General features: G+C 39.5%; 1 protein-coding gene across 2 annotated transcripts in view; it reads left to right on the forward strand.

Annotated features, from left to right (window-relative positions):
* Positions 1-15758, forward strand: part of HSDL2 (hydroxysteroid dehydrogenase like 2) — a 28183-nt gene that overhangs the window by 3177 nt on the left and 9248 nt on the right. For both annotated transcript variants that reach the window (XM_072154787.1, XM_072154792.1), the window contains exons 4-8: positions 1497-1595; positions 3133-3247; positions 10573-10676; positions 12624-12722; positions 13759-13953. In XM_072154787.1, coding sequence (XP_072010888.1) covers positions 1497-1595; positions 3133-3247; positions 10573-10676; positions 12624-12722; positions 13759-13953 — 612 coding nt within the window. The remainder of the gene's footprint in view (positions 1-1496; positions 1596-3132; positions 3248-10572; positions 10677-12623; positions 12723-13758; positions 13954-15758) is intronic.

Here is a 15758-nt window from a genome sequence, read left to right on the forward strand (position 1 = left end):
TTAGATGTACTATTTTGCTATCCTGAGTACATACAAGAAACTTGTCTTTCTGGGAATACCCATTTAAAACCCATCTCTTTAGGCAGGCCTATCACACTCCCTGCATGAAATTTCAATTCTCTCTTTACTAATCCTATGTCCTCCTCCTGTCTGTTTTCCAGCAATCACCAGATAGATACCAAGCTCTAGGCTTCTCTGCAGTCCCATTCACCTTGGACTTTGTATATAAGATGGCGGCTGATGGCCGGTGCAAGCAGCAGCATTTTTATTCATTAAATTATTTTGTACTGTTTCCTTATAAAGAATGGCTGGACCATTATACAAGCTCTTAAACCTCGTGTGTTACCCCCTTATCCTCATAGACCGCAAGCTCTTGAGAGCAGGGCCCTCACTCCTATTGTTCCATATGACTTTTTGTACTCTATAGTGGCGTTGCCCGGGATGGTAAATAACTGCTCATAACTATAACAAAATAGAATGTGTTAACAAAAAACTATTTTATATGTATCTATCTCTCTTTCTGACTGCCTCTGTGTGTGCCTCTCTCTCTTACTGTCTGTCTCTGTGTCCGTTTCTGTCTCTGACTGTCTGTATTTGCCTCTGACTGTCACTTTGTGTATGGGGAGATTTATCAGAAGTGTCTGAGAGCAGAACTGTTCTGGTTGTCCATGGCAACCAATCAGAGCTCAAGTTTCATTTTCCCACAGCTGTTTATAAAATTACAGCTCTTTGATGGGTTTCCATGGGCAACTGGAACAGTTTGACCTCAGACATTTCTGATAAATCTCCCCCATAGCATCTCTGTATCCCTATCTATATTACCTCACACATAAGCTGACTTATACAGGTCATTAGTATGAGCTCTGAGCTTTGATTGGGTACTATAGGCAATGAGTAAGATATGGTGGTTAATAAGTGTATTTTGGAAAGCGCTTGGTGAAAATATTTGGCTCAAAACCCAGTTAATACGTTCCTTGAGTCGCCAAGAGCAACTGCAAAATTTGTGATTGTGAACCCAACGGTGCAGATTCCTTTAGCGGACATCTATACACACACACATGCACTCAGCTTTATATATTAGATGCCCCCTATAATTGTGAAGCGCTATGGAATATGATGGTGCTACATAAATAAAGATTTTTTATCCTTTATCCTATTTAACATTACATAGAATTATAAAATAACATGTATACAAAGGATGCATTTCTGTAGAAATGAATAAAATGTTAGGCGGGGCTAGAAAGGTGAAAAAAAACTTTTAAGGAACGTAACCTGAAAATTGGATGTATGTTCACTAACCTGTGTAAGCTGTCACTTTGTTTTTGGATGTGTCCACAGGACAATTTAAGTTAGGAAGTTTTATGGAGAAAATCTTCAATATTGCTACTGCTTTTATGCAAAGTTTCAAATAAAAGTATTGTTTTCATCTGATGGCCATCAAGAATGTAAGTGGAGATTGTAAAAATTGACTTTTTCATTGTTTTGTCTCTTTATAGTCGAAGCTGCTGGTGGAAAAGCTTTGCCATGCATTGTAGATGTGAGAGATGAAAATCAGATTACTGAAGCCGTGGAAAAGGCAGTGAAAACATTTGGAGGTATTACTTTACAACATATTTATCCACATTTCTTAGATTTCACAGGATAGTTAAAATGTATAGATCTATGGGGGTCCTGGCAGATGGACCCCTGCCAGTGAGGGATTTTGCAAACTGGATCCTGTTCACTTGAATGAATGGAGCAACAGATCGAGTGTGTGCCCTGCCACTGTGTACAGTGCTTATGTGGATAGCACAGATCTATTCTTGGCAGTGTCATAGAGCATGAATGGAGCAACAGGGCCCTTGTTCTTGTGATTTCTAGAGGTCTGACTCATGTTGTATATGGTACATCAGAGAGGGACTTCCAATCCATTTCACAGTATGGCATCAATCTCTTTTAAAGAGAACCTGTCGCCAAGAATGTCATTTTAAGCTGGTGACAGGTAAAGTACTGCAATGATTCATAATGCTGAGAAGGACATTTTTAAAATCTGCATAGAATAGGCTATTGTCGACAGTTATAAATGATATTCTTTGTGACAGGTTCACTTTAAACAGAGATCTTGCAATTGCCCCAGTGTAGTAACTGTTTATGTGTCATGAAGGAGACAATGGGGATCAATTACTAAGGGCCCGAATCGCGTTTTTCTGTCGGGTTTCCCGAGTATTACCGTTTTGCGCCGAATTGCCCCGGGATTTTGGCGCATCGGCGCCGGCATGCATGCGACGGAAATCGGGGGGCGTGGCCGTCGGAAAACCCGACGGATTTGGAAAAACTGCGTATTTTAAAAAATAAAAAAGTGTCGCTTTACACGCACTTACCTGCACCCAGGATAGGATAGTGAACTTCGGCGGACTTCAGCGCAGCAGCAACACCTGGCGGACATTGGGCGCACTACCTTAGTGAATCCCGGACGCGAATCAGCGTCTGAGAATCCGCCACTGGACCGGTTGAGTAAATGTGTCCCATTGTCTGCAAGCGATGTTCACCCTTCCTCTTGCTACCTTTACAGTAACACACTTTGTAGCCTTCCATTATTCTTCCTAACATATACTCACAACTGAGGGAGTAAATAATATGTGAATGGACCCTTAGCCAAACTGATCCTCTAGCGCACAGTTGATAAATCCCTAGGTTGCTTTCTTACATAAATAGAATCCTGTGGGTAGTTGGAAAGATATGGGGAATACAGACGGTCCCCTACTTAAGAACACTCGACTTACATACGACCCCATTTACAAACAGACCTCTGGATATTGGTAATTTGTTGTACTTTAGTACTAGACTACAATAAACAGCTGTAACAGTTATCACAGGTGTCTGTAATGAAGCTTTAGTGATAATATTGATTCTTATGACAACCTAACGTTTTTAAAATCCAATTGTCACAGAGACCAAAAAAGTTCTGGCTGGGATTACAATGATAAAATATACAGTTCCGACTTACATACAAATTCAACTTAAGAACAAACCTGCAGACCCTATCTTGTATGTAACCCAGGGACTGCCTGTATTGATCAATACATAAGTTATACATTTTAGTAAAGGACACACCATGCATACTGTTATAATTTTTTTTATTTATTTAAATAGGTATAGATATTTTGGTGAATAATGCTAGTGCCATCAGCCTGACCAACACTGTGGATACTCCAATGAAAAAAGTTGATCTCATGATGGGGATTAATACAAGAGGAACATATCTCACGTAAGTAATACTTTAAAAACTTTAACACTGAATTTATATTGTACATGATTTATGTAATCAATGGGATTTTAAACATTGAACCATAATAATAGGTCTACATTTCAAAAAGTATAAAAATGAGCACAGCCCTATGTATGCATCTGCATGTCCTAAGATACCATGATAACAGTAGTGCTAGTCAGTTGAAGTAAAGAGCTATATTCTGGATTTTAGGCCTCCGTATGTAAACAAATGTGCTGTCATTCACTCTTAACCCCCTAAAGGACATCTACCATCACATTTAGGGTTGGTAGACTGTCCCCAAACTGATGCTCGTTACCTTAGGGGTGATTGGGGACTCCTGCTGGCATGCTCCGGGCCGTCTTTCATAATGAAATCTTGACTTATCAAAATGGCTCAGTCGGAATCTAATTTATTCACACCCCTTCTGTTTTTCGCCCCCCCCAAAGTAGGCTGGCCGCAAGCGCAGCAGACAGCTAGTGACGTTACCTGGCTGCGCAACCGTAACCGCGCATGTGCGAGATTAGCAGACAGCCGGGTGACGTCACCGGCTGTCTGCTGCGCTTGCAGTCAGCCTACGTTGGGGGGGAGGAAAACAGAAGGGGCATGAATAAATTAGATTCCGACTGAGCCATTTTGATAAGTTGAGATTTCATTTATTGGGGAGGAGTAAATTAGATTCCGACCGAGCCAGGAGGCTCCTGTACTTCTGTTATGTGAAGGGAAATTAGGACATTTTTTTTTTTTTTCGTTCTTCTTTTACATTTCAAATAGAAGTCATTAAGTCCAATTAAATCATTGGCCTATTTTGTATATAAATTTTTATTGTATTTTGACATTCCATAAAACAAGAAAACACAAAAATAAAACAGTTGTTAGTGTTGCAACATTTTCAGAATAACAAGAAGGTGCGAAGTACTCAAAACTATGAAATTTCCTTATAAAAACATAAGTTATCTGGTGATGGATAATTACATAATACAATGCTGAAAAAAATGACAGAAGTAAACTAAACAAATTGAAAGATAAAAAAACTAAATATGTGGCTACTAGTAATGTAACATGTTGATCCTGAAGAACCAGAAAATGGAGCTGAGTAATGTAAATTGGAATAAGAAAATGGAAATGGAATATGTCTTGCATCCCATAAGTGCAAACTATTGAGGAATTTAGGAGCATGTCTGTATCAAGGATTTCTTGTGGTGACCGCTCCCTAGAGAATTTGTAATGCACATATGTTCTGATGGTGTTTAGTTGGATGAATTACGTATTTCAGAGGAGGAGAGAAGGGTATTCCCCGTACAACATGTTGCAACCATATCCCTATCAGATAAAATCATTTGTTGAGGAGGTATTACTGAAGCTTCCCTGAAGCACAATGCTACGCCCGTGTTTGGATGCCTGTCATTTGACTCAAGAATTAGAAAACAGCCCTCTAAAAGGTGCTCAAAATACTACTATAGTTTTCATGTAGCCACTCAAATTCAGTCCAAGGACTTGTAGCCAAGTGTTCATGGCATGGTGATGGAGTTGGCCAAATTTGGTCTAATAGTTAAATTGTTACAATAAGTTCTCTGCAATATATCCTGCATATTTTTTTCAGCAGAATTTGGGGAAATTATGGAATGCTGATAAACGTCTGCTCTATTTGTGATCTATGGATGTAGGCTTTTAGTGGAGATGATGTACTTTTTACTCCTGCTCATTAATGAAGCTCCTCCCCTGCAGATCAGAGGGGAAAGAATGTCTGCACTTATCTTAGAATTACTAGTCCTAGATCCAAGACAAGATTGCCCCGTGTATGTTCTCTCTGTACATTGCTTCATGGTTTAGTTTTGCTTTTCCTCTGAGATGATGTTTGTAGACGTTCGGTGCTCTGATGGATTCTGTGTACTATACATAGAGTATGAGGGGAAAACAGTTGTCTAACATCCTCTAATTCTGAAATACAAAAACACACACATAAAAAAGTACTTTAGATATAGAAGCTAAGCCTTCATGTTATCTAGCACTGCTAGACTTTGCAGCACTATGATGGGAAACACCTATTGAGATGTTCCCAGAGAGAAGCCTGATATTGACAGTTCAAACGTACATCAAAACTGACTGTTAATGAAGCAATTCCTCTATATCTACAAATTGTTAGAGATGTTGCCTGTGTGGTTACTGCATTGCCCCCAACCCAAGGCAGTGAAGAGGCAGTTCTTTAGTCTTAAAATAAATATTATTCAGTACATTTTTGTTGAAGACTGTTTGTTTTTTCCAAATGTATTCCAATAAATATCTTCCACCTAAATAACTTGATTATTGTATCATAATAGTGATAATAGCCACTATTACTGTAAATTTATCACTGGAACTTGCCCCATGTATGTGGGAGTCAGAGTTAGGGAAATTGGGGAGTCAAAGTTGGAGGTTTGGCTTAGACTCCACAGCCCTGCCTATTTCAGCAAATTTTTTTAAACTGTATCTTCTTTTTGCCTGTCAAAATTCAATGTTATTACAATGTTATTGTGATATGTGCCATGAATTCTGTCAAATCTGCTTCATGTTTTTCTATTGTCAACAGAACCGGGGTTTTCACACCATTCTCTTTTAACTAAACTATTCTGGGGGGAAAATCCAGTTAATTAACCCCAGCATAACCTTCCCCGTCTGCCAAATAATACCTCTTTTGAAGGTGTTAAATACAGTTCACATACGAGCTGTGTTCTTCTTAAGAAAAGAAAAAACCCTTTTTATATGCATTTTACCATCTCAATTCGGTGTCTTTGTGCGAGGAGCATCATTAGAAAACACAATGCGGAGCGCTTTGACACATTTATTAAAATGATAATGCGCTGAAGTGTCTTTACACTGTTTCATACGTCGCTGCTTTTGCCAGCTGGAGGAACAAGGCAATATAAATAATCATAATAACCCTAGCGTGTTGTGTAGAATTTAAAAATTGGCTTAGATCAAATGTGCTGGAGTGCTGTTATTTAATGAAATGGATGGAAACTACTCTTCAGCAATAAGAGTATTCAGCATTAATTAGTATCACAATCAATATCAGGATAAAAGACAATACATACAATTCCCTTTAGATAATGTGGACAAAAAAAGATAAATTCCTTGTTGAATGTGCTTTCTAATATATGAAACTGGAGATCACATCCCTTCATCTTAAGGACTTCTCTCCATTACAAATCCAAGATATTACAATACTGTGAGAATGGCTAGGAGCCATCGGGTCATGCTCCGTATATTATTTATTGTAGAAAATTACATGATGAATAGTAATGCTGTAGGGACATAAATAAAGATTATGGCCTGTTAACACCAGGCTATGACAAAAATAATAGCCTTAAAGCATATTACCCATTCAGAATATAAAAACCATTTATTTCGACTTTCCAAGAGCACAGTGGAAAATTTAGATTTTTATTTCTTTTATTTTGAAACCAGGATTAAAATGAGAGAGAAGAAAACCCAAGACACAAGGTGGTACTGTTTGTCAGAGATTTATTTACCTTTTTCACATTACGATCTTACAAATGGAAGTTTGAGTTTTAACCATGCTCTGGGTTATTTATTAAATGCTTGCAGTTCCAGTTTTAAGAAAACATATTAGTATTAAACTATGATCAGGCAACGCCCATGTGGGTAACTGTGATATTCTTCCTGACAAACTGGATTTACATGTTGGGGCTTCCTTATACGCTTCAGAAGTTTTAAAGGAGTTGCCCATGAATTAATATTTTTATATTGGGGGGGGGGGGGGGCTGTAAAGATAACAAAAGAGCTCATACTTGCATTCTATGGCTCTCCTGTGCTCCCGCGGCATTCCTGTCCTGACCACTATTGTGTGTCTGCTAAACGCTAAAACTAATCGCCTGCCAGTGGTTGGGACAGGATTCAATCCTGGCCAGCCCTTTAAGACTAGTGAAAATTTTATCTATTTGAAGTGTTTTGAGGCTTAAATCAGTTGCAATGGGTTCAAAGGTAACCACAGGTGGATTAAAACAGGATGCTGCATAACTCTAGTGTAACAAGGAGAACATAACAAAGCTCTTTTAACTTGTAAGGGCCAGCTTACATTTCTGTTAGGTCTGTTTGTTGTTACCAACATTATTAGAGGTTTGAGGCCTCCTTCAACAAAGGGATGCATACTGAATCAATGAGAGAGGCTATCATTATCCTATTGCTGAAGGAGGGTGGAAAATTCCCAAGAATTGGATGCTTACAGACCGATCTCCCTGCTAAATACGGACTACAAACTATTAGCAAAGATATTAGCAAATATGATCCACTGAAGAGATAACCTTCTGTAACCTTAGGACCAATCGGGTTTCACGACGGGGAGATCGGTCCGTAATAACACCCTAAATACATGGTGGAATTAACAGACCGCATGTGAAACAAGGGGTAATAGGATGTTGGTCTCGTTGGACGCGGTCAATGCTTTTTGTTCGGTAAAACTCCTGTAGAAGGATGCAGTGGCAAGTTTAAGCATTAACAGTGGAGCCTCAGCGGCTTTCTGTTTATATAGAGGGACAAGGCAGGGTTGCCCTCTGTCCCTACTTTTGTTTGCCATGGTGTTAGAGCCACCAGCATGCTGCTTGAGGAAGTGTAAGTCGATCAAAGGATTTGTGAGAGGATCAAGGGAGGACAGCAACTCTATGCTGATGACATGCTATTATTTCTGGACCATTCCGGATGTGGTAGATTATTAGGCATAAAAAGAAATTGGAGTAAATGTTAAAGTCTCTTACTGGACCCACAAGATGAAGAAATACAGAACTTAGGTCAATTGAAAAGTGTATCAGAATTGAAATATCTTGGAATCACTGTTAGCAGCAACCTGAATGATTATATTAATCTCATTTTTTGTAACATAGGTTTTTACATTAAGACAAAGTGGGATTGTGGAAAAAAATTAATCTTTCCCTTGCAGCTAGTTTGATGTAAAATGGTGATACTTCCACAGGCCCTTTTTCATTTTGCAGAATAGTCCTACAGTAATCAAAAAAGGGATTTTCATTAATTGATAAATTAATGAGGGATTTGATCTGGGGGGTAAGAGGGTACGAATAAGTTTAAAGAAATTATATGCACTGATAGGAAGTGGAGGCCGGATTTGGGGAAATATTTTTTAGCAGCGCAGCTACAAAATATAATGGATTGTGATATGGGGAATTTGATGTATACACTTCAAGGAAAATTTTAATATTTGGAGGGGTGTAATATATGGAAGAATGAACACCTTTTGGAAGGGTGGAATTTTCGGTATAGTATAGGAGTGGTGTTTGTGCACCAGATAGTAGAAGGGAATAGATTAAAATCGCAAGAGGAAATGAGACAACAATTTGGTGTTCAGAGGAGGGATTGGTTTAGTGCCTACAGGGCCATACCACAGGGGGCAGGCTGGGCTGGCTGCATACTACAGGGGGCAGGCTGGGCTGGCTGCATACTACAGGGGGCAGGCTGGGCTGGCTGCATACTACAGGGGGCAGGCTGGGCTGGCTGCATACTACAGGGGGCAGGCTGGGCTGGCTGCATACTACAGGGGGCAGGCTGGGCTGGCTGCATACTACAGGGGGCAGGCTGGGCTGGCTGCATACTACAGGGGGCAGGCTGGGCTGGCTGCATACTACAGGGGGCAGGCTGGGCTGGCTGCATACTACAGGGGGCAGGCTGGGCTGGCTGCATACTACAGGGGGCAGGCTGGCTATATGCTGGGGGGGGGGACGGGGTCTATGACCAATGCATTTCCCACCCTCTGCTTATACTAGAGTCAATAGGTTTTCCCAGATTTTGGTGGTAAAATTAGGGGTCTTGGCAGGAATAGAGGTATTAGTGCATTGTTAAATAATAAAATAATGTAAGCATGAGTAGAGAGGGGAGACGGTAGTAATATTATTGTCACACGTTTTTTTTTCTTTCTGATTTTATGTGCAAAATGCGAATGTCTTAATAACTTAGAATTTTGTAATCATGTAATAAGTGCAAGAATAACTTCACTCTTTTATCTGCTTCTATATTTAATTTTTATATTATGTATTTTGTATCTTTCTATTCATTAAAAATGTAAAAATACATTTGTTATGTCTTCAGTGATTTCTTTAGCTAAAACTAGGAATTTTGGAATATATAGGTAAGGTGTAAGGGAAAGACCTGCACCTGTTCTGTGTGTTTGAGCAGTTTCTAGGTAATTTACTCTGCAGGGCAAATTTAAAAAAAAGTGCCAAACTTCTTACAGCAATTGTAGCATATCAATCCTCCTCAAATAAAAAATATTACATACAGTACTTCTGGATGTATAAATTATAGTGTATGCAGCACCATCCACTGCATTGGTCTAGAGTCTAGAAAACGTGTACTGTACAATGTCTTTAATACAATATATTGTCTGCCATGAATGATTGTACTCAATACATAAATACATCTTCGTAGATCTATGGCAACATACATGAGCCTCTAGAAAGAAATTGGGACGCATGCTAGCCACTGAAAAACAGGTGGCACATAGCCCCAAACAATGGCCGTGTTCATAAGGCCTAATAGTGTGTCTACCAGTGTTTTGGGGTTTTTTTTTCCGTCAATGTCTTCTACAAGCTCTAATTTCTTTTTATTTGTCTGTGACTATAGTTGTATGGGGTCTTGTGGTACATTTGGGGTTCATAAAGTGTTTGGATTGCGGTTTAATATAATTTTTAAAAATTGTTAATTTGGGCATCGTTTTTTGTTTTTTTTTAAGTATTTTTTTTTTTTTTATAAATACCATTGCAGTTTGGTACCCTGGGAAACCCTCAACCAGCTTTGTTAACTAAAAAAAAAACAGCAGTTATTCCTCAGCAAAAACGGCGATGTTGAATACAAGTAAACTATATAACTGAGGTATCGCTGAAACATATTATTTTCAAGGTACAGTGAACGGAACCCAAAACGAAAATCTGATTTTTTTCCTCCACCTAGTAAGAGTTAATACATTTTCATAAATAAGATATAGGTGCCCCAAAGTATCTGTAAAGTGCATCTTATCCCGAAAAATCACTCATATATCCACACTACCAAAAAAATTTTTAATTTTATGTCCTGTACAATGTGACAAAGCAAATCTACTCTGAATGGCATTGCTTCTCTTCAGCGCCCTGCCGTTTTGTCCACAGGTTACCACCACATATGGAGTACTAGCACATACAGGAAAAATTGGGTGACCAACTGGTCTTCGAGGCTACTGCATACTCTGCTCTCCCTTTATCAAAATGAAGCCTACTGATTATTTGTATATATTATGTTCTGTATTTATTTTATTTAAATTTTGTTTTTTGTTTTTTTTTCAGATCAAAAATCTGTATCCCTTACTTAAAAAGAAGCAAAGTAGCACATATCCTCACACTTAGTCCTCCACTGAACTTGAACCCTGTCTGGTTCAAAAATCACTGTGGTAAGTTGTAACTAGACAATGTTGTCGCAGCTTACTAATTCTATAGATATATGGCAGCACATATTTTGTAATATTCAAGGGGTTGTACACTAATTAGTATTGTTGCTCTATCCGCAAAATAGGCCTTCAATATTTGAATGTGGGAGCCAATACACACATCATACGACTGTTCAGCAGTTTGGTACCAGAACCAGTTTGTGGTCACTGCTGGGATACAGACAACCATTCAATATTCATAATTTTCTATTTCAAGCTTAGCCTTCATAAAAGAATACTTTCTTTGCAGCTTTGTTATTCTTGCAGTTAATTTGCTGAGGGTTATCTGGAGACATTTCACACCATGCTACCAGAAGCCCCTCCCACAAGGCGGATTGGCTTGATGTGAACTTTTTTCTTACCATACGGTCAAGCTGCTTCCACAACAGCCCAATGGGGTTGAGATCTGGTGACTGGACTGGTCTTTCCATTAGAGATAGAACACCAGCTACATAAACCAAAAACAATAAGTCATACATTAATTAGTACTCTAGGTAATCTGACAGCAGTATGTACCAGAAAAGCCAAAAACCTCTTTAAGAAATCTCAAGAAATACCAAAAAAAAAAAGAAAAGAGGAAGAAAACAAGGCTACATAATAATGAATGAAAAATGGTAATCTTTATTACACATAGAAGGCATAAAAAAATATATAAAATATGAGTGCATCACAGGGTGAGATACACAATGCATGCCAGCTAATAGGTCCTATAATAGAAACGAATAAAGAGAGTAATATAGATATAATATGGCAATAGGTAGCAAAACATAAGAGCTAGTATACATATACATGCTAAACAAACAGTAAAGTAAGAAGTGTGATATAGCTACCAAACAATATGGGCCCTGAGTCACAGAAGCGCAGCCAGGGATGAACAAATAAGCGCCAGAAGGTGGCGAAAATAGCACTGAGGTGACAGGAAGGAGGACAAACTATTACCTGGTGTGCAACCCCAACGCGCGTTTCAACCGCAGCAGGTCTTTGTCAATTATTATTGTTGCTCTATCCGCAAAATAGGCCTTCAATATTTGAATATGGGAGCCAACACACACATCATGCACTGTTCAGTTTGGTACCAGAACCAGTTTGTGGTCACTACAGGGATACAGACAACCATTCAACATTCATGATTAACCATACATAGTCCAGATATTACCAAGGTTTGAAATAATTTTCTATTTCAAGCTCTGCCTTCATCAAAGAATGCTCCCTTAGCTGCAATTGTAACTTTGTCATTCTTGCAGTTAATTTGCTCAGGTAATCTCGAGACAATTCACCCCAAGCCTCTCCCACAAAATGGATTGGCTTGATGTGAGCTTTTTTCTTACCATACGGTCAAGTTGCTTCCACAACAGCCCAATGGGGTTGAGATCTGGTGACTGGACTGGTCTTTCCATTAAACATAGAACACTAGCTGCCTGCTTCTTCCCTGAATAGTTCTTGCATAATTTGGAGGTGTGCAATGGGTCATTGACCTGTTGTAGGATGAAATTGGCTTCAACCAAGCACTGTCTACAGGGTATGGCATGGTGTTGCAAAATGGAGTGATAGCCTTCCTTAATTAAAAATCCCTTTATAGAAAGAAAATGTGATGTGAACCTAAACTTTTGAGTGGTAGTGTACATCATATACTGGTCTGACAGAGGCAACAGCTATACCTTCATCTGTCAGTATATGTCACTGGGTACGCTGAGCATATACGTCAGGAGTTTTCCTGATATATACACTGAGTGTATATAAGAAACGGGATGTGATTCCAAGCCTGGAGAAACCTTTGGAATTCATTAAATTGATGAATGTACCTGAAATATGTACCTAATGATTAAATAAATGCTAAAAAAAAAAAGATACTTTGGTTTATATGTTTACATGTATAACCTAAGAGACTCAAGTGGTGTTTTTTTGTTTCAGCATACACAATAGCAAAGTATGGAATGTCCATGTGTGTTATTGGGATGGCCGAGGAATTTAAAGGAGAAATTGCTGTCAATGCTTTGTGGCCAAAAACAGGTGACTGTTAGGCTAATAATGGCTCATTAAGATTATCTGCTCTTTACATCAGTTTTGGTTTTGGCAAAAATTGTACTCCGTTTTTGCCTTACTATTATTCCACAGGTTTGAATATCATAATATGCAGGCTGCTTTCCAGTATGCCCATCAAATTCTGCATTTAATAGAGAACAGCCTGTTATGTAACACTTCTTTCTGTCATGTAAAAAGAATTGCAGTGCCGTACAGATCGAAAAGGAAAGCTATGAAGAACAGAGTTATCCAAGATTAGATACAGACATTTAGTTGTTCCAGAAATACCTAAATTTAACGTGTTGTTCCGATAAGAATAAGATACAGCATAATGGCCAGCTAATGCTAGTGAAGTTATGCAGACGTTGTATAAAATTTTCAAGTCCTAATGGTATTAGAACTAGTGGTTACTCTACATCTGGTCCTATCAATTCAGAAACGAGTAGTCCTTTTATATATTAAATCACATAATATGGAATTATTTATGCACTTCTGAATTTATTATTAACCTTATATATTACTTTAGCCTTATCCTTTCTTTCTATGAATTACATTTATTAAATAGAATTCATCAGCACTTCAGACCATTGAGATCTGTCTGATCATATCTTTGTGTGTATGGAAAACAAGTGGCAAAATCTTATATTACTATATAATACAGGGTTGCATCAAGTCCCTTAGAATAGTAATTACTCCTGGGGATTCCATTCTTATCCTGGGATTGTTGGAAGGGGAAGCATCTCCAAACCCATTTAATGTTAAGCAGATAAATACAGTGGCAGAAGTGTTCCTAGGCTTTCATATGATTTCTGGGTACTGTACATTAGTATTAGGAATTATGCATCAACTTCCAAATATTCTGCGGCAATTAAATACTTGGTAAACTTTCTGCATGCAAAATTGTGTATATGTTGTCTGTTTTGCATTTGCCTTTCTAGCATTGGAGTAAAAAAAGCTGTATGGTTTCATGTCTATGGGATGTTATGTAAGAACATTGGCATCTTATTTGCCTTCCTTTTCACAGCCATACACACAGCTGCTATGGATATGCTGGGAGGATCTGGAGTGGAGAAGCAGTGTAGGACTACTGACATCATGGCTGATGCTGCCTATTCCATCTTGACCAAGCCAAAGAATTTTACAGGAAATTTTGTAATTGACGAAGAGTTACTGAAGTCTGAGGGGATTAAGGATTTAGACGTCTATGCAGTATCTCCAGGTACTGAATTTTACTTCTTTCCACAGTAATGTATGTGTGTTTTTTTTTTTTTTAAGTGTTTATTAGTGTTCCACAAAATTTCAAAGACTTTGATGACATCAACTAGAAGATGTAACGTTAGTCTTGTTAGAAAAGTATTGTTTTAACCTTATTTAAATGGCTTATTTCAGCTCTTAATGACCAAGCCATTAATGCATTCATCTTCCATGGCCTAGCGAGCGCCCCTACTTTATAATTTTTCTGTCATTTTAACTATTTGTGGGCTGGTTTGATTTCTGCTGTATCCCCGATCAATTTGTGGATCCCAGTAGTTTGTGTAAATTAGCCTCTAATAACCAGTAACTATATATTTTCAGCACAGCAGACATAGATACCCCCCCCATAGAAATGAAAAGGCTGACAACTAGAGATGAGCGAGTATACTCGTCCGAGCTTGATGCTCGTTCGAGTATTAAGGTACTCGAAACGGCTCGTTGCTCGGACGAGTATTTCCCCTGCTCGAGATCGAGCATTTAATTAATAAAACACAGTGAAGAACAATGAAGAATAGAATAAAAACAGTGAACACAGTGAACACAGGATCATTTAAGTGAAAAACACAGTAAAGAACACCGTGAAGAATAGATTACAGATGTTCGGCACATCTGCTTACTTGTCGGGAGATACGCGCGGAACGGTGCAAACAAAATAGTATGTGAAGAACACATTGAAGAACACGGTGAGCAGGACAGAGACACCAGGGAGCAGGACAGAGACACCAGGGAGCAGGACAGAGACACCAGGGAGCAGGACAGAGACACCAGGGAGCAGGACAGAGACACCAGGGAGCAGGACAGAGACACCAGGGAGCAGGACAGAGACACCAGGGAGCAGGACAGAGACACCAGGGAGCAGGACAGAGACACCAGGGAGCAGGACAGAGACACCAGGGAGCAGGACAGAGACACCAGGGAGCAGGACAGAGACACCGGGGCACGGAGACACCGGGGCACGGAGACACCGGGGCACGGAGACACCGGGGCACGGAGACACCGGGGCACGGAGACACCGGGGCACGGAGACACCGGGGCACGGAGACACCGGGGCACGGAGACACCGGGGCACGGAGACACCGGGGCACGGAGACACCGGGGCACGGAGACACCGGGGCACGGAGACACCGGGGCACGGAGACATAGGGGCACGGGCACGGTGACATCGGGGAGACTTCAGTGGAAGAAGAGCAGCGGATCCCGGGACAGCGTATCTCCCGACAAGTAAGCAGATGTGCCAAACATCTGTAAGCTATTCTTCACTGTGTTTTTCACTTAAATGATCCTGTGGTCACTGTTTTTATTCTATTCTTCACTGTTCTTCACATCTGCTAACTTGTCGGGAGATAATATACGCGCGGAACAGTGAAGAATAGATTGCAGATGTTTGCATACATCTGCTAACTTATCAGAAGACGTTCTTTTTCAATTAATTAACACATTTTATTCCTGAACCATGGTCCCTTTGAAAAATGCTCGGGTCTCCCATTGACTTCAATGGGGCTCGTTATTCGAGACGAGCACTCGAGCATCAGGAAAAGTTCGTCTCGAATAACGAGCACCCGAGCATTTTAGTGCTCGCTCATCTCTACTGACAACCCTTTGGTCAGTATCAGCTAAATCACATAAACATCTGGGGTCCATATTATTTGAATAGGTGTGTGAAATTTAAAAAAATAAATTCCAATACTGATCGGTGATCCAGTAGCATTCTATACTTGCTGACTGATACTCTTTAACTCTTGCTGGGAGGAATTAGAAGAAAGTATGTAC

The sequence above is a fragment of the Engystomops pustulosus genome, chromosome 1 (assembly GCF_040894005.1).
Source record: "Engystomops pustulosus chromosome 1, aEngPut4.maternal, whole genome shotgun sequence".
Lineage (NCBI taxonomy): Eukaryota > Metazoa > Chordata > Amphibia > Anura > Leptodactylidae > Engystomops > Engystomops pustulosus.